The 19,918-nt window shown below is 38.1% G+C and overlaps 1 protein-coding gene across 1 annotated transcript in view; it reads left to right on the forward strand.

Annotated features, from left to right (window-relative positions):
- The window catches only part of Dync1i1 (dynein cytoplasmic 1 intermediate chain 1), a 293,851-nt gene that overhangs the window by 233,435 nt on the left and 40,498 nt on the right, over window positions 1-19,918 (forward strand). The window contains exons 13-14 of the mRNA XM_026391510.2: window positions 1,195-1,328; window positions 4,896-5,040. Of these exons, the coding sequence (XP_026247295.1) occupies window positions 1,195-1,328; window positions 4,896-5,040 (279 nt within the window). The remainder of the gene's footprint in view (window positions 1-1,194; window positions 1,329-4,895; window positions 5,041-19,918) is intronic.

Raw genomic sequence — 19,918 nt, forward strand, 5'->3', positions numbered from 1 at the left:
AGTGATATGGGGGCTCTGAGACCCTTTTGATTGGTGTTAGCTTGCCTACAGACTCCTGTCTGCACAATAATGGCCAGTTTCATGGCATGGCCTCCATGAATGTCAGGGAGACCTGGGGGTAGTCCACAGTTGCTCCTCCCAAGTGGGTGGCCAAGAGACATCACCTTCCTTGATGCTAACATTAGAGATGGGATAGATAGTATGCTCCAGTTTTCTATATCCTATTGTTGCAACATTCTCTTCTTTAGCCTGAGACGCTAATGTGCTTGCTATGTGTGGATCTCAGGAACAGCAACTCTTAAAAGCGACCATGTGGCCTAAGCAGCCATTCTGTGGCAGGCATTTCTGATTGATGGACTCTTTGGCTGAAATGGCCTGGTTTGTTTACACAGGAAGAATGAAATCCCCAGCAACTACAATGATATGATACCCCAGAATGATTTTTTAAATTATTTCAGATATATAAAATAGGATTGATGTAAATCAAGAATACTTAGGGATATTGCTTATACTTAATTATTTTTCACTATCATCAAACTTAATTCTGCAGGATATTTTTTAAAGTACTCCCTAATTCCAAATGTTACAAATAATTTTACATGAAATAAAGACTCTCCTTTACATTTCAAACACTTATTTAAAGACTCTTCTCAGTCTTATGCCCATACACCCCCCAGCTAACCTCCTGAAATGTAGTTCATTTCAAAATCTGGTTTTTATGACCTGAGTGACAATTTTCTGGTTTCAGTCCATGGAGGACCCACAGTTCTGATCTGACAAATGTGCTTAGTACATCTGATATTAATACATGTGTATTCTCATGAACAATTGATTTTGAAAATGTTTGTAAATACAAGGGTATTGTGTGTTTTATTAAAGCCTGGGGCTGACAAGTGTAATCATTACAGTATTATCTTTAGTTTCTGCACCATTAGTTTCAAAATTCTCACCTGTCATCTCTGCCTGACTTAGGAAGCAGCAGCACATGCTGATGAAATCCAGCCTGCCTGAAACCAGAGATACGCAGCAGCGTGAATGTCAGGGGCAGCAAAGCGTGGTTTCTGGCACAGCCGGGGTCTTTTGTAACGCTGTGTGAAAAGCAAACAGACGATTTAGCCAAATGATTTTTCCGTGCTATCTTTGGCATGGCGAGGAGTTGACAGATGGAAATGTAACCACACTGTGTTTTGGTAGGAGAGCATGGAGCTGGTGTACAACAAGTCCAAGCCCGTCGCTGTTACTGGAATGGCTTTCCCGACGGGAGACGTCAATAACTTCGTGGTTGGCAGTGAGGAGGGTACAGTCTACACGGCTTGTCGTCATGGAAGGTGATGTTCTGTTTTCTTACTGATGACATGTTTCCCATTTCCGAAAGTCTGTAATCGCATTCTGGATCATAACCACCTTGCATTATGAGAAAGGTATTTATGAAGACATGTGAAGGGCAACTTCAAGTCTTCATTACTTTAAAGCACATATCCACTCTGGTCCTTAGCCTTTTGTAACTCTGGTGCTTCACCCTGCCTTGTGTAAAAATGCCCAAGCTTCTTAGCAGACACTGTAAGACTCCTTATCTCTTCCCAGCCTCATCTTCTGCACATACCTTCAAGTTTCCACCATCAGGGATAGCAATGCCCAAATATTGCCTGTCCCTCCATGCCTCCTCCATCAGTGTGTTCCTTAAGTTCTTTTATTTGGTCTTTCATTTCTCTCTTCTTTGATTAATTTCTTTTTTGTATTAAAGAGCTAGCACAGATCTCATTTCACACTGAAGCTTTTCTGAGTCTCTAGGGCAAAGGAGAGTCAGAAAGGCTTTACATCCTGCAGAATTTTCAGATCTTTTATTCATTGATTGTTTGCAGGAATACTTGCTAAGAAGTTCTCTCACACCAGGCAACATCATAAAGATATAGGAAGGCATATGACACGCATAGAGTTAATGCTCTAATTGAGGGGAAAAGACTTATAAGCAGGGACTGGAGTTGTGGCTCAGTAGTAGAGTGCTTGCCTGGCACGTGTGAGGCCCTGGGTTCGATCCTCAGCACCACGACGTATAAATAAATAAATAAGTAATCCATTGACAGCTAAAAATATTTTTTTTAAAGAAACATATAAGCAAATAAATCTGTACTTTAAGATAATAATTGACATGGAGAAAATTTAAGTTAATTCGTATATTCTTTTATGTGTTTCTACAGTAGCATTAATCACATTTGTATTACAATTATTCATTTGTCTGCCATTTTTCTCTTACTAAACTATATCCATTTCATTTTTGATTCCCTGCCAAGTCCCTAAACTGTAACAACTAAGAGTTAAAAATCTAAATAGGGAATACAGAAATGACAATAACCAAATACCATAATGAAGTACCTTAAGACCCTCCCAGTCACAGGGCAGGAATAATAAGGGATGCACAAACCACTGTGCAGTTTCCAGGTGATAAGAGCCTTGATTGAGAGATTGGAAGATGCCCCTGGAAGACAGAGTTGTCATAATAAGTGGACTCCAAGAAGTTGGCCTAGATTGTAAAATTTAGTGCAAAACATAAAGGTGGCCTCCCTGAGCTCATGCTGGTGCTTAACTTCTCTGCTTACTTTCATAGTTCTGGTTCAATTGGTTTTTTCATCTCCTGCAGTCATCTAAGTCTATATGAGGAACCACAAATTGTTCCAAGTTCATATTTCTGTGCTTTTGTGATTTGTAGAAAATAAGCATCCATGGCTCAGCTCCATAATTTTTCCATTCAAATAATACACTGTTCTGTTTTTTGCTCTTCTGCTTGTTTTTAAACAAGCAGTATTTGCCCTGCTCATGTGATTTGAAGACAACTGGGGAAGAGATGCCTCACAGTTCCATGCCCAACTTTCCTACTATATAAAATCTGGCCGAAGCTATGCATTAAAGTTTTTGTCACAGCACAGGAAGATGTGATAAAGTTACTCATTCACACAAACATTTGCTGCTCACCTACTTTGAGCAGTGTGCATGGCTAGATGCTGTGAGTCACCCAGATGTCATTTAAACCTGGTTCCTATCTTCAAGAAACTGATGACAGTAGAAAAGACAAGTGTCATATCTGCAGCACAAGGAGAATGCCATTAGTGCCACATAAGGCACAGAGAGTACATAGGGCCAAACACCAAGTCACAGATTTATCTACAGATGTATTAGAGTCCTTAGGACACATGTTCAATTGGCTTGAACCAGAGTGTGCCTAAGTCCTTAATTATCTATGGAAGCTTACAACATATACATTGATATTTTTTGGATTTTTTTTAGTTCCTCTAATGTGAATAAACATTCACACGATGAGTATTTTTATTCTGTGGCTCTGAATATGCACTCTTGTTCAGAAAGAAGGGTCCCTATGGGGTACACCACAAATTTCTTTACAACGAGCTTGATTTTGCTTTTTGCATTGGTTCATCCATGCAAAATATAAAATACAGATCTCAGTAAAGTCATAAAGTAGCAGGCGTTGGCTTTGTAATAATTTTAAATGGGTCATATAGGGCTATAGGGGAGAGTGGGGGATTTCTATTTTTCACCTAACATACAGAAGGTGCAAATCCACTTCCATAAATTAAACAAGGTCCTCATTTTGCACCCTATAAACCCTTTCAGGATGCTGTTAAGAGAAAGTGGAGTCTCACCAGGGGCCACTTCAAAGATCGGTTCCTTGTGTTCATTAGAACAAATTTAAATGGTCACGTGAGGAACTGCTGTTAGCAGTTTCACTGGGCATAATTTTTGAGTGCCTGTTACATGGAACACATGCTGCCACACTTTGCTTGTGATTTCAAATTTTGCTCAGCCCATTGACATTTATTGGTGCTTCAGGGGCCCAAATATTTTAACAACGGAAGCCATTTTTTTCTCTTAGTGACATAATATTGAGATTTCACAATCTGTACATAGTTGTCTTATTTATAATTTCATGCTCATGAATTTTTTTAAAAAATAGTATTTGGGGTATTTTTCCTCAGATTTTCCTAATTGTGTAGAATTGCATGCAGAAATCATGTAGAATTGCATGCAGACTATTATGTGATAATAGGGGGGTAGAGGTAATCCAAACTTGGTTAAACAAAATATGTCTGAGGGTAATTTTTAAAATGTGTATCACTATTTCTCAAATGTGCTTTTTTTTAAGGGAGGGGCATGCATTTGTCTCTTTTCCTCTGCCGTTTCATTCAACAAGTGTTTATTGAGCACTTACTGTGTACTAGACATTTTGCAATACGAAAAACAAGATGCCTTCCTTTATGGAATTTACAAAATGGATTTGTAAATCAGTCTTCTGTTTTCAATGAAGCAAAAACATCATTTTCTCTAAATTATATTTATATTATGTGTCATATTTTGCAAAATAGAGGATTCCACAAATATTTGTAGATATGTCAACTTCAAGAAATTTCCTTGAAAGAATGAATGATTATTCCTCCAAGAATGGATGGAGCCTTATAACCAATAGACTCTCCAAAAAAGAGTTGAAATAGAACATGTGCAAATGCCCTCTCAAGAATAAAGCAGTCTGATTATAAAAATGAAAGCTTCTGAGAGTTAGATATATTTGTTTCCATCAAAAGAGCTGCAGCAACAATGACAGGCTTTGAAAAATTCCTGAAAATGGTAAAATTAATGATAAAATTGATTATTGAATTCTGATGTCTCAAAGGATATTTCCCCCAACCTGTTTTTTAATCACCAAAAATAGCATAGCATGCTTACAATTTCTTTTTTTCAAGATAACTGAAAATGGCTTTATTGGTGGTAGTATATGGGGTTATTCTAAATTCTGAAAAAAAAAAACACACAGAGATAATTTTTTAAAATCCATCACTGCTTTGCACACATTACTGAGATTCTGCTCATGTGTGCTCTTCATACAGTAAAGCAGGCATCGGTGAGGTCTTCGAAGGACACCAAGGGCCAGTGACAGGAATTAACTGCCACATGGCAGTGGGCCCAATAGACTTTTCTCACCTGTTTGTCACGTCATCATTTGACTGGACTGTCAAACTGTGGACCACAAAGGTAAGAACACCTTGGTTGAAATTCTCAGGTAATATATGGAGAAAGAGGATGATATTTTGTTCCCTGGGGAAGTTATAGGAAACAGCTGTCTACCAAGCCTCATCTGGGTGACATGGCATTGGGAATTCATAGAACCTGCTGGTTATCCCTGTCTGTCCCAGAGCTAGTCAAAGTTTACCTTCTCAGTCCACTTTACTTATTTTTAAATATATGTAATATTTGAAAACAGTCTAATTGTTAAAAAAAATTTTCAAATGATTCAAATAAGGATAAATCTGAAGTCCTCCTTCACCAAGACTAATCCCCCATATAATCAGTTTGGTATTAATCTTCTGGAGCTTTATAGCAATTACTTACTCACATGTGTACCGTGGAAATATATGCTTTGGGTCTTGTTTTATCATTTGGCTGCTTGGTTTGTTTTTAGACTTTGGAGGTTTTTAAGCTAGAAAATGGCCCTCTATTACTTGTGTTTTAAAGGTAATGCTGACCATATTTGAGAGCAAAAAAGAAAAGTAAAGACCACCTGGAAGAAAAGTAGAGTAGTCTAAGGAAGACCAGTAGTTTGAAATGGAAAGTAGTAGATGGATTTGAGAATCATATAAGAGATAAAAGCCACAGAAATTGGTGACTGTTTTGATGAGGAGGAAGGTAAGAGAGGAAGTCATAAGCAGAGAACTCAGTTCCATATGCAGGGCAACTGGCAATTTGTGGTAGCTTTCACTGTACTAGAGAACAGTAGAGTAGGGTGCATGATGAGGAAGATCTTTGCACATGCTGAGTTTGAACTGCCTGGGAGGAACATTTTCAAGACTTCCAGTAGGCAGTTTGCCATGTGCAACAGAAGAGAGTGAGCTCTGGCTCCAGGTATGTATTTAACAGAAGTCAGAATAGCTAATCACATTTAAAGGAGAGGATTTTAAAAGAAACACTAAGTCTCAATCTTGAGGAAGAGAAATATTTAGAAAATAAACAAGAGAAATGGTACCAGAAAGGGGGATGGAAAAGTAACTCCAGGAATAGGAGAAAAATTAGAATTTTGTGTATAGTTTCATGGGTGTTAATGAAGGACAGAATTGACTCTTAACTGGATGAAAAGATGCATGACCTCATTTACGAGAGAAATTAAAAAAAGAAAACCAAGCTGAGAGATCTATTTCTAACTATCAGTTTGACAGAAATCTTAATTTAACAACATATTCCGTGATGAGCCAGAAAGAAACCGGCCATTTGCATACATTGCCATTGGAGATGTAAAATAGCACTACAGTGTGGAAGGGATTCAGCACTATCTAAAAATACTGCATGCTTGAACAGACAATTCCAATTTCTGGGAATCTATGCCAAAGATAAACTAGCCAAAATAAGAAAAGGACGTATATAGAAAGATGTTCATTCAAAGATTACTTGAATAGCAAAAGACCAGAAACAACCCAGAGTCTTCATCAGTAGGGCATATGTGAATCAGAGTAGAAAAAAATGAAGAAGATTTCTCCATACATAATGACTGATCTATAGGATATATTTTTTAAGTTTAGAAAAGATAGATGGATAGAAGTACATATAGTATTTTGTCATTGTGTAGAATTACGTTTATATATTTTTAAAAATTGGAAGGATGAACCACATAATAGGGAGACAATAGGATGAAAGATAAAGACAATAAGCAGAATTCTTGGAATATGTCTTGTTTGTACATTTGACTTTAGAACCATATGAATATTTTATGTGGTTATAAAACAAAATAAAATAAAATTTGGTTTCATAAAAATTTGAAGTAACATGAAACAAATCCTCATAGTTGGTTCAAATTGATGGCAAAACCTTACAATAAGGAATAGCTTAAACTTTAAAATCCTGTACTGTTGGGTGTGGTGGAGCACACCTGTAATCCCAGCAACTCCAGAGGCTAAGGCTGGAGGGTCACATGTTCCAGCCTAGGTAACTAAGAGAACCCCTGTTTCAAAATACAATTTTAGAAAGAAAGGTGGGATTGGGATATAGCTCTGTTGTAGAGCATCCCTGGGTTCTTTTTCCAGTATAAAAGAAAAGAAAAAGAAAAAATGGAAACACCTTAATAATTAAGAAAGTAGATAATATCACCTTTAAATAGGCCTGCCCACATAATTAGATCTGAGTCTTATCAACTTTCCAGATCTCTGAATTTCAAGGCAACAGGAAATACAGATGTAACACCTCAGATATGTAATCAGACAAATCTGGACAATGGGTAAATTTGTTGGACAACTGATTCCACTTCTGTAAAAAACTAAAACATAACAAAAACAAACAAACAAAAAACCTTAAAGTAGAAGCTACAAAATAGAACAAAACAAAACTTGAGACATTTCATCCAATCTCAACATATGGATTTTATGTAGATCTTGATTCAAACAATAAACCAGTTTTAAAAATTTAGAAAGCTACTGAGGAAATGTGAATGCTGACTGTACCTTTGATGACACTTATGTGTTGTTATTTTAGGAATGATATTCTAATCACTTTGAGTGGTTTTTACTTCTTAGGAATGCATATTGAAATGTTTACAGAAAATACACTGATACCAATGATTTGCTCAAAATAAGCAGTTTGTGGATATAGATGAATATAATTGACCCTGTATTGATAATTACTGAAGATAGATGTTTGATATTAGTTTACCTCTAAATAGGTTTGAAATCTTCTACAATGTAAAAGACAGGAGAGAAATAATGACAAATACCTCAGAGAAGTAACATCAGGACCAAAATACATCCATTATTAGTTAGAACTCAGAAACCACTGATGTTCATAGCAAATGCAGTTTCTTTGTAGTGTATTAAATATTTGACACAAATTATGATGGGTTATAGAATGAGTGGAAAGTGAGGATAAATCAAGACTTTTCTATTTTATTTAAGACTATAGGGACTCAGGATATCGCTGCTATAGAAAAGCCAGTGAAGATGGAGAGTAGAAAATCTCTAAGTGTAAGGTAGAGAAAGAGTCATTATAGTGTGAGCTAGATCCCTAGCATGAGCAGGGGAAATGAATTTTAAATATAAGCCAGAAAGGATGCGGTCAGATATCTCTAAGTCTGAAAAGTCTCTGATGATGGCTATTTTCTCAAGGAGTTGAGAGGTTAACTGTTCTGCTGAGCATGAAGTGGAGGTACTGAAAGGAACAATTTCAGCTCATAAGAGGAGGATAGGAAGAGCTGAGTAGGGAAACAAAACTGGACTCTGAGCAGAACATTTTCATGGCACCAGTTCTCGGGACTGATTTCCTCAGCAATACAAACATGGAAGAGGAATGCTAGCTGGATGTGAGATTGAAGCCTTAGCAGGGTGTGATGGAAGGACCTAGAACATAGAATCTGGAGATATGGATAAGAAAAGTGTAAGCTGAATCAGAAAGGAAATGAAAACAGACAGGATGGCATCAAGGGAGCAAGGGAGTGGAAGCCCCCAGAAGATCAAAGAACAGGTATGAAGGAAGGACTTGGGTAAGAGAATTTGTAAAATAAGAGATGATCGTTAGGAAGTGAGGTGTTTGGATTAATGATCTACAACTGAAATAGTTCCATATGATAACAAAAAGAAGAAGAAAGAAGGAGAAAGTAAGAAGACAATGACAGCGTCATCAAGGATGTGGGATTGTGTAGTTGAAATTCAGTGAAGATGAAACTCACTAGAGAATGCAGGTCATAGAAAAGGTCAAGGTGTCTATGTGCCTTTGGAGTGGACAAGAATAATGGCTAGACTCAGATGGAAAAGGAGACAGTGACCACATGTTGAACTCCCCAGTGAATTAGGAGGAGAGATGAAGAGGTGAAGGATGATAGAGCCAGATCGATGAGCTTAAAAGAAGACTTTTTCCTGGAGAGCTGAGGAGCAGTGAAATAGCCCCAGAGAGCAAGTAAGAAACTGATGCACTCACTATTTTGAAAGACAATACAGATAATGCCCAGCTTCTACTTGAGGGCCCTTATCTGAGACAGACAGAAAGGTGGGGAGCTTAAGGTAGGGCCAGAATTCCTGAGGAGATAGTAGAACAGGCCACCAAGGAGAAAGCTAAGAACACAGGAAAAGGCATTTACCATGACAGAGAGACCCAGGGATGGGGGAGGGCATGGTGGAAACATCTGCAAAGGAAGAAATCATGAGTGATTTGGGTAAAATAAATGCTGATAGATATTTCTGGAAAACCATATGAGACCCCACCAAAAAAAAAAAAAAAATGATGGGGATGGGTTGCTAAAAAGGGCCCTGAAGTGCAGAATAAGATGGCAGTCTTTACAGATTCTAGCAAAATGTGGACAACATGAAGGGAGCAAGGATTAAAACACATTGCACATCCACCCCCACCCCGTGCCTGACCACACTGCATTTCATCACTAAACCGCTGTCAGGGAGGACCTCCCTTTGAAGCAGAAACCTTGCTGGAGTGGTTTTCCTTGCAAGAGAGGAACAGGCTGCGTTCCAGGCAGCTGAGTCAACAAACTCACAAGTACCATTTTCATCCGAACGGGCTTAGAGGAAAATATCCAGTAAGGAAATGAGGCTGGAATGATATAGGTCTCCACTTGCTTGTGTAGATTGATTTTTATTTTATAGGTGATGGCAAGTCATTTTAGAAGTGTATTAATCAAAATTTAATTTTAAGAGCTTGCTTTGAAATACTATGGGAGATGAATTTGCATGTGTGGCCTACACCAACATTTTAGTGAACTCATACTGCGTTGTAGGCATTGTGATAAATGTTTTAAATCCCTACAATAAACCTATGAGTGGATATTGGTATCCCAATTTATATAAGAGGAAATAGGAATAAGAGGGCTTAAATAACTTGCCTGCTCTCCTTAGTGAATAAGTGGGGAAATTGGGATTTAAACTTAGTTTTGTATGATCTCAAAGCCTGTGTACTTGGGTTAGAGCTATAGCTCAAAAATTCAGTGCTTACCTAGCTTGTCAAAGGTCTTGGGTTGGATTTAATTGGCGCATATAGTGAATTCATTCTATACACATATATGGAATATTACACTGAACCTCATTAATAGGTATAATTAATCCATGTTAATAAAAAATTTTTAAGCCTGAATTCTTTTCCCCACCAGCATGCTAAGCACAGAGATAAGAAGCCCAGTTAGAAGCCTAGTTTGGTTATCGAGATGAAAGACAATAAGCTTATGGAGAAGAATAAGGCCAAATCTGAGAGATAAAATCAACCAGACACAGTGACCAAATGACTTGATTTGAGAGTTAGTCAATGATGATTCTACTATTTCCAACTTTGGCATCTGAGTGATGGTTCACATGATCATTTCAGGACAGACAAGAGGAGGAGCAGTCTTGGGTTAAAGATACAAAATTAGCAATCTGAACACGTTTAAACTGAGGTACCCAGAAATTCCTAGAAGGTAATTAAAGAGACACGTATCAGTCCATTCAGGCTGCTATAACAAAATACCTTATACTGGATAATTTACAAACAATGCAACTTATTGCTCATAGTTCTGGAGGCTGGGAAATCTACAATCAAGGCATCAGCAGATTCAGTATCAGATCAGGACCCTGCTCCAAAGATGGTATATTCCTGTTACATCTCCTTGGGTAGAAGGGCCAAGCAGCCTCTCAAGCTTCTTTCATGAGGGCACTAATTCCATTCATGAAGGCTCCAACCCAAGGACTTAATCACCTCTTAAAACTCTCACCTTTAAATACCAACCTGTGGGGATTGAGTTTCAATGTATTGGTTTGGGGAGGATACAAACATTCAGACCACAGCGATACAGAAATTTGGGGGCAAGAGTCGAGTTCAAAAGTATAGATATGACAGTGATCAGTATATAGTTAGTAATTTATTCCCAAGGGGAAATTTACTAATAGAATCTGAAGAGCACATTGAGTCCAATGTTGGAGCCACTGATGCAGCATGTGTTGAAGCATAAGAATGTAAATCAAGGGTGTTAAACACCAGAGATGTCAAGGAACAGACAGTTGGAAAAGGCCAGAGGAGGGTCCCAGAGGCCTCAGTGAGAGCCATTTCAGTACAGCAGTGGGGATGGATTATATGTGGTTAGAGAGTAACAGTGGACACAGAAAATATAGACTACTCTAGAAGAGAAAGAGAGAGAACAGTGACAAGCAGGAAAAGCTGGAACATGGAAGGATTTGGTTATTATACTATTTGAAGGACCTGAGTATAATTTGTGACCTGAAAAGGAGTCAATAAAAAGTGTGGCCAATAATGTGAGTCTTAAAAACTGGGAAAAGTTGATTACAGGTACCTGTGTGGAAGAGCTAAATGGGGACTGGGGCGGGGGGGAGAATGAGGCAGGACATCAGTAGCGATTGTAGAAAGGGTTAGAGGTAGGTTTAGCTAAATGGAAGTGTAGTAGGGGAATGAGAAATAAAACAAGGGTTCTATTTCCTCAGTAAAATAAGAGGTACAGTTATCTGCTAACAGAGGTCTATGATGTGGTTAAGAGAGGAGCAGGGCACAGTCACACACACCTGCAATCCCTGTGGTTTGGGAGGCTGAGGCAGGAGGATCACAAGTTCAAAGCCAACCTCAGTAACTTAGAAAATAAAATATAAAAGTGGGGATATGGCTCAGTGGTTAAGTGCTCCAGGGTTCAATCCCCCATCCAAACAAAAAAAAGAGCAAGGGGGTTTAGACCAGGTCCTCCTTGGGGTACTCCCTGACTCCAGAGGATGTCTGACCTGCACAGACATAAGGACCAACTGGGACTAAATACCACTGGCACATTTTGTAGGTGATGTCTGACTTAAATTTTATAAGGTGATCAGAAGAGTGTCTGGAATTATGTAAGCATGCTGTTGTTGAATCTCTTCAGAAAGCTCCTAATTCTGACCTTTGAAGCTCTCCATGACAGGACCTCACCTTGCAGTAGCAGGTTGACAGATTTAGGTGTGGGAAATACATCTCATCTCCACAGTTCTTCTAAACCAGAGGTTCTTCTTTTTTATTGATTCTTTTTAGTTATACATAATTCATTATGTATTAGAATTCATTATGACATCACTATAAAAGCATGGAATATAATTTTCTCTGATTCAGTCTGCAGTACTTCCCCTGTCCCTCCTCTCCTCCCTCCCCCAGTTCCCTTCTTCTACTCTATTAATACTTTTTAAATCTGGGATTCTTAAAGGGTGGGTGCTTGTTCATCAACAGCATTACCTGGGTCTTAATTAGAAATGCACATTCTCAAGGTCCCACCCAGACCTTCTGCATCAAAACCCCTGGGAGTGAGCCCAACCATCTTTGTGTTCCTAATGCTGCAAAAAAATGTGAAAAGTCATGCTCTAAAGAACTATAAAGTTCTCTATCAAACTCCCCATCCTACAGTGTCAATAGGGCAATTCAGTCATTTTGAGGGAACTCTCCTTTCCACTAGGCTTATGTTGAGAGTCTTGGGACCAAGTTTTGAGTTCCTACTGGTGTATGAAAACTAGCTTGCCACCACCACACCACCAACTCACTTTCTTTCTTTCTTTGGTACTGGGGATTGAATCCAGGGTGCTTAACCACCCAGCCACATTCCCCAGCCCTTTTTTATTTATTATTTTGAGATAGGGCCTCACTAAGTTACCTAGGGCCTCACCAAGTTGCTGAGGCTGGCTTAGAACATGTGATCCACCTGCCTCAGCCTCCTTAGCCATTGGAATTACAGGAATGTGCCACTGATTCACTCAAGTTTCTTGATATTTTACAGATACTACTGATTCTGGCCAAGCATTTGTATGATGCATCTGTTTGAAACCCCAAATTAATTAAAACCTTTTGTTATGTGCTGGGAACAATGGTCATGCTTGAACTCTTTGACAATGTGGGCTGGTGTCATTCTTCTCTCTTTTGGTTTTTTGTTTGTTTGTTTGGTTTTGGTTCCAGGCATGGAACCCAGGGGTGCTTAACCACTGAATCACATCCTCAGCCCTTTTTTTATATTTTATTCAGAGACAGGATCTTGGTCATTTGTTTAGGGACTTCCTGACTTACTGAGGCTGCCTTTGAAGCCTCCTGAGTTGCTGGAATTACAGGCGAGCACCATACCACGCCTGGCACATTCTCCTCTTCTTAATCTTAACAAATGTAAGAGTTAAAGGGAAAAGTAACAACATGTCTTAAAATTACTAGTAATTTTTGCAAGACTATTATATAAAATAAATAGGGCAAAGTGAAAAAAATAAATATTGTTTTGAAAATACTGCAAATCAAGATCTTTGGCTTTTTAAAATCTTATTGACAGAATTTTCAAAGGGGTCTGTGGCAGAGAAAGAAAAGAGATGAGTATTTTCATTAGTCCTTTCTGACAATAATGATTACCTTAGTAATCTTTATTTTAACTCACTGGGTAGGTTGGAGTCATTTTATCAATTAAACAAAGTTAAAGATTATGGTGGAGTCTCACTTAATACCCAGATGAGTGACACCATCAAACTGAAGCTTGCAAGTGAAATAACGTGAGGATATAGAAAGATTGATGCTAAGAAACAAGACATTGAACTTAAAAGGAGGCTATAATATAATACTTTGTGAAAAGAAGTATAGGTCAAGAAGATAACCAAAGAAAGTTCAAAGACAAACCAAACAACAGGAGAATTTGGCCATGCAGATGTGCATTCTGTACACTCCACTGACCAAGAATTCATATTTCTAGTGCAGAGATAAAGTATTAGGAAAGAAAAATCTGTATTCCAGGGAAGGCTGCTCTAAGCCACTATAAATTTTCTTTCAAAATGGTATTCACATACCCTGCAAAATCAAGCTCATCTTGAAGTCTATAGCAAAGACCATATTCACTTACTTTGCATAACTAATATGATTTCCAGAGAGACAATAGCACTTCACATTCTTTTAGAAAAAGAGAAGCTATTATTTTAAAGATCAAAAATTTAAAATGAAACTTCTGTACTTAGGATTTAAAAATATTGCAGCTAAATGAAAAGTATATTTGCAAAAAAATGCAAACATTGACAATTTTCTTTGTGATTTGAATAATTAATACTCCCAGTGATTTTACATATGGCTTTACTTAAATTTTTCATCAATATTGGACAGGTTTTGCATTCTTGAACTGGGAAAAATGAACGAAAAACACAACACTTCATATTTTAAGGGATTTGAGTTTCTAAGTTTCCAAAAGAATAGCTTGGTTTATGAGCACCAAATAACCACATTGATTGATTATAGGTGAAAATTTTATCAACCTATTAGTGTTAGAGAATCTTGAAATTTTAAAAGTATTAAATAATTTACTGATTAAGTAGGTAAAGGAAAAATAAGCAATAATGACAGAAGCAGTTGGGGGGTCATCAGAAACTTAAGGCAATGTAATTAAGGCCACTTATTTATTTATTTACATTGGGGATCAAACCCAGTACCTCACATGTGCTAGGCAAGTGCTCTACCACCGAGCTACACCCCTAGTTCCATTTTTATTTTTAAGCATATGAATGCAATTGTTTTTGACAATGAAAGGAGCTCTATTCACCATTTTAATTATCAATATATTTTGTTTTAATTCTATACAAGATTCTATATTGAGGAAAATGAAAGAGATAAATTATAAGCTCTTGTCCCAGCAGATGAAGAAACCATCATTGATATAATTGGTCACTATGTAGATAGAATCTGGGAGATGTCAAGTGAATAGTAGAGCAGAACCAGTTGTGTCCTGATCGGTGTATGGAGGGTAGGTGTTATTAGTCAGGTTTTTGTCACTGTGACCAAATACTGATGAGGAAAATCTTAAAGGAGGAACAATTTATTTAGTCTCATGATTTCTGAAGATTCAGTTTACTCTGAGCCAACTCCATTGCTCTGAGCCCAAGATACAGCAGAACATCATGGCAGAGGAAGGTGCTCAACTGTGACATCCAAGAAGTAGAGAGAGAGCAAAAGGGCAAGAGATACACCAGGGACAAGATACAGTCCATGGGCATTCCCCAGAGACCTACTTCCTCCATCCATGCCCAACCTACATACAGTTACCACCCAGAGTTTCACTCAAATGATTAATCTGTCAGATGTATAAAGCTTTCTATGAAGTTACTGCTCTCATCATCTAACCATTTCACCTCTGAACATTCTTACACTGCCTAGCACATGAGCCTTTCAGGGGACACCTCATATCCAAACTATAACTACAGAGCATGGAAGACAGAGAGCATAGGTCCTGTAGCTGTCCACATGGAGGCCACCCAGGAGAGACCATGTGAGTTCTCACTTGAGTATCGTCTGTTTCTGTGTCTTTATCTACCCAACTTCCCCTTTGCTCCAACCTATGAAAAACAAAGTGCAAACACCTACCCTTGACCTTGCTGCCCCCTTCCCAACCAGTTTGTATTCTGCCTTTTTCTACCAAACTGCAATTTCACCCCTTACAATCTGTCTTTATCCCCATGATCTCCACAGATCTTCTTCTGCTCCTTCAAAAGTTGCTGTGACCTTCTTCTTGCCTGGTCCAGTGGTCATTCTGCCACTTTCATTTCCTTTGATGATTTTGATGCTTTAATGTCAATTGGTCCCTGGAGCATCCATCTTTAAATGCATCAATGAGGCAGCTTTGAAAGTACAGTAAAAAGTTGCATACTTAAGTCTGTCTTTGATGATCCTTTCAAAAATAGAAAATGCATTGCCTGAATAAATTCTGTTGAGTACCAACTCTTACCTTTTACTGTATGTTAGCACATTAAATTTCCCATCCTTCAAAAAAATGCTGGTGTTGATGCTTGGAAATAAAGTATGCACTCTTGACTGGATTAAAACATTCGTTATTCCACTCAGCTTCTCTATTTGCTGAGGTTTGGGATAGTTTTTTTCCTGTGCTGCAGTTGAACTTAGTGGCTAGACAAGTTATGAGTCTCTGGATTTTCATCATTGCATCCAATTTGGAAAGTTTCAGTGGATTCCAATTAAACATTGGGTTAATATTTATTTTGGTCTTGGTACAACTTCACAAGATTTAGGTTCCTGATACTGTTTGTGTGTTTGCCAGGTCATTCCCTTTCTTTAGACTTCAAAGAGCTTATGTTTCTTCTGCTTCCATTAATACCATCTTCTAAATCCTTTCTACATTAGACTTTGGGGCTCTAAAATTTAATTTCTTTCTATTGACTGGTCAGGTATATGGCCTGACTTAACCCATGCATTGATATTTGATGTGAATCTTGGAACCTTGGGATGCTGTCATCCAAGGACCACTCATGAAACACATTTGATTGATGGAAATCACTGACTTCCTCTGAATGTATCATGACATGCGTACAGCTGTCCTATCCATTAACATGCATCTCAATCCTCTAGTCTCTTAACAAAACCGTGAATCTAAGAATGAAATTGTCTAAGTGGCTGAAGGATGATGACTTTGCACAAATTAGAAAAAAAAAATCTTCACTCTTCAAGCAATGGCTGTGAAATCAATAAACAAGTATTACCTACTTCATTTGTACATCTTCTGCCAGGGTTAAAATATAGGATCACTGTCTTAACTGATTGTTTTCCCTCTTAGCTACTAGGAAAGAATGATAATTTGAATCTGTTATGAATAAAAGAGATTGGAAACAGTTTTTCCCTAAGGAAAAACATTCATTATTTCTTTCTAAATGTATTCATTAAAAATGATTATGCATTATAATAAATGGTTTAAAATGGACACATTATATATAATACAATGACAGAAATACTTTTGTATCTTGAATCACAGTGATTATGCAACTGAGATAGAACTGCCACCCTTCCCCTGTCAGACTGTGAGCTCCTTGAGATTAGGTCTGTCTTTTTTTGTCTCTATTCCCACACCAGCCATAATGCTTGGAACCTGGTAAGCACTTACTAAACCAATGAATTAATACATGAACAAATAAATCCTTTTAAAAAAAAAATTTTAAAAGAGGTGTACATTGAAATCATACTACATCAAATGTATAATTAACTGTGCTTTCGAGAAGCAAAATTCATAGCTACAAATCCCTACTACCACACACAAAAAAAATTCATAGCTACAGTTAAGAAGTATTATAAATAGAAAACTGAGGTTAAGCTTTAAAACTTCTATTAGAAAATAGTTAAGAAAGTATAACATTGAGGGGACAACCAAAGGTAACCATCCATACAGTAGAGAGTCCTCCTAGATGAACTCCTCACAAAGGAGATGAGTAGAATCCAAATCAATTTTGAGACAGGTGTGAAGAACTAGGCAACCAGAGTATGTGTCCTTACCTGCCACCTGCCACCTGCCATCTGTGAGCAAGGGCTGAGCTTCCCCATCAGGCCTGGCTCAGGGATACCTGTTCCTGGAAAGTCACTTCTTGGTGTGCTGTAGCCCTCTTCCATTCAGGAATGCTCTTTCCAAAGACACTCCTAGGAAAGCCTGTCTTCTCTGGGGAGAAGAATGGGGCCTGTCTTCCTCACTCATAGTTTATAAGAGAAACTCCTATCTCACTAAGACAGTGAAGAGATGGAAGAAAAAGGTGCTGAAGAGGCTTCTCAGAACCAGGGACATCCAAGCTGAAGTTTGATGGAGGTATTAGTTAGATAAGAGGGAAAAAGGAAAGTTCACACAGGACAAACAGAGTATAATAAAACACAGAAGCATGGGAGAGTGGACATTTGCTAGCTCTGTGAATTTGGAAAAGTTGTTCCACCTCTCTGTGCTACACTTTATTCATCTATGAAGTTGGGATTAAAATACCACCTATTTCATGGTGTTCTTGTGAAAATGAAATGATTTAATATGCATAAAGTTCTGAGAATAGTGTTCAGCACAGAATAAACACTGTGAAAGAAGCAGTAATAATAATTACCATTATTACTATGAAACTCTGTTGTTATTTTTGCCATGTGACTTGGACATTAAGTGATTTAGTGGGTGCTATAGTTTGGATCTTGAATGTCCTCCAAAGGACCATGTATTCAAGCTTGGTCCCCAGGATGGCACTAGTGGGAGGTGATAGGAGTTTGGAGAAGTCGGTCCTCATTGGAGGTCATTAGTTCACAAGGGTCACCAGTCCTCTTCCTTTTTTGTTCCCTGGCTTATGATGAGACTGGTTTTGCTCTGCCTCGTGCTCTTACCATTGTGGAATGCGTCACCACAGACCCAAAGTAACAGAGCCAGGCAATTAAGGACTAGAATCTCCAAAGCTATGAACTAAAGTAAACCTTTTCTCCTTATAAGTTTGTTATCCTAGGGCTTTTGTTACAGTAATTGGAAGCTGATTAACAAAATCGGGCTAGAGCGGTAGATACAAGGTGACAGGATAGGAATATTGCAAGGATAGCTGTGGGGGAAGAAGGGACCAGATGACAAGACAGTCTGTCCGGTCATAAAATTGAATGCAGACTTTATTCTGCAGATGACAAGGGTGATTGTTAAATTATTTGGATCTGGAAAGTCCCCAAAGATTCAGGTACTTAAAGATTTGACCCCCAATGCAGCAATGTCCAGAGGTGAGATTTTTTTAGGAAATGAATGAATCATGAGGACTCTAACCTCAGTGGATTAAATCCAGTTGATGAATTAACAATTTGAATGAATTATTGGGAGGCAGGGCCTAGCTGGAGGAAGTAAATCACTGGGAGCATGCCCTGGAATGGTTTATTTTATCTCTGGCCCTTTCTCTTCTTCCTCTTCCCTCTAACCTCTCTCTTTCTCTGCTTCCTGGCTGCCATAAGCTGAGCAACTTTCCACCACTATGCGCCTTCCACCATGAGGTTCTGCCTCACCTCAGGCTCAGAGAAGTGGAGTGAGCCAACCATGATGCAGTGATTTATTTTACGTGACTGAAACCTTTGAAACTATGAGCTAAAATAAACCTTTCCTCCTCCAAGTTGTTTGTGTCAGGTATTTTGTTCCCATTGGTGAAAAGCTGACTAGCACAGAGATAGCATATGTTAAAGGGGGGGCCTCTTTGTCTCTTGCTTGATGTCATGCAGAGTGAAAGTAAGCACTAAGGACAGCACACTTTTCTCACAGAGTTTGGACCCTAGTATTGACCTAATTAATGTTCTGCTTCAGACAACTGGCTTAATCCAATTACCAACAGTATTTGTGTTCTATATTAACTCTGTGATCCATCCCATAGATCCTTCATATCTCAGCATTAGTGGGTCTTGTTATTAATGCACCCACAACTCCATCACAGTTATAGCAACTTGATTGACCAGTGTCAACTTTGGCAACCCTTCTTAAGACTTCCCCGCCCCCGATTCACTGCTGCCCCTAAATTTTGAGACAAAGCCAGACTGTATTTGACAATCATCATCACACTAACAGAAGCTTCATTTACCTGACTGCTTACATCTGACTGGCATTGTGCCAGAGATTTCACATAATTTTAAGAATATTTGTACCAGTGCACTGCCATGTGACCTCATCTTGAATGATTCATTGCAGAATAGTGTCATCTGGTCTTTCTACTAGTTTTGTGTTTACCTGCGTTTACATTGTATCTTCAATTGAACTTTTCTTTTCATCAACTTTAAATTTTTTTTTTTTTTTTGGTTTTGGATCCAAACGTATATTCCCTTTCTCCTTGTTCCAACAAACCTCTGTTGCTAGTTTGTCAAATCTTGACCCCTGGGTCTTTTCATACCTGCCCCACCAAGTCCTGGCTTCTCAAAGGGGAATGTGGCAAGATTAGAAGATAGAGGCAGTTTCATTTGTTTTAGATCTACAAAAAGTATGTTTAAGGGTTTTTTTTTTTATTTTTAGTAATCCTAATATCACTTGCTTTTACAATATCTACATATTTCTTTAACTTGTTTGACAATTTAGTATATTCTTCCACATTCTTTTTTCAGAATAGGATTTTCTTTTGCTCATCTTTATCTAGTACCTAATCCCTGCTAGTTTATTAGTGTTGCACATAATATA

The sequence above is a fragment of the Urocitellus parryii genome, chromosome 3 (assembly GCF_045843805.1).
Source record: "Urocitellus parryii isolate mUroPar1 chromosome 3, mUroPar1.hap1, whole genome shotgun sequence".
NCBI classification, from domain to species: Eukaryota; Metazoa; Chordata; class Mammalia; order Rodentia; family Sciuridae; genus Urocitellus; species Urocitellus parryii.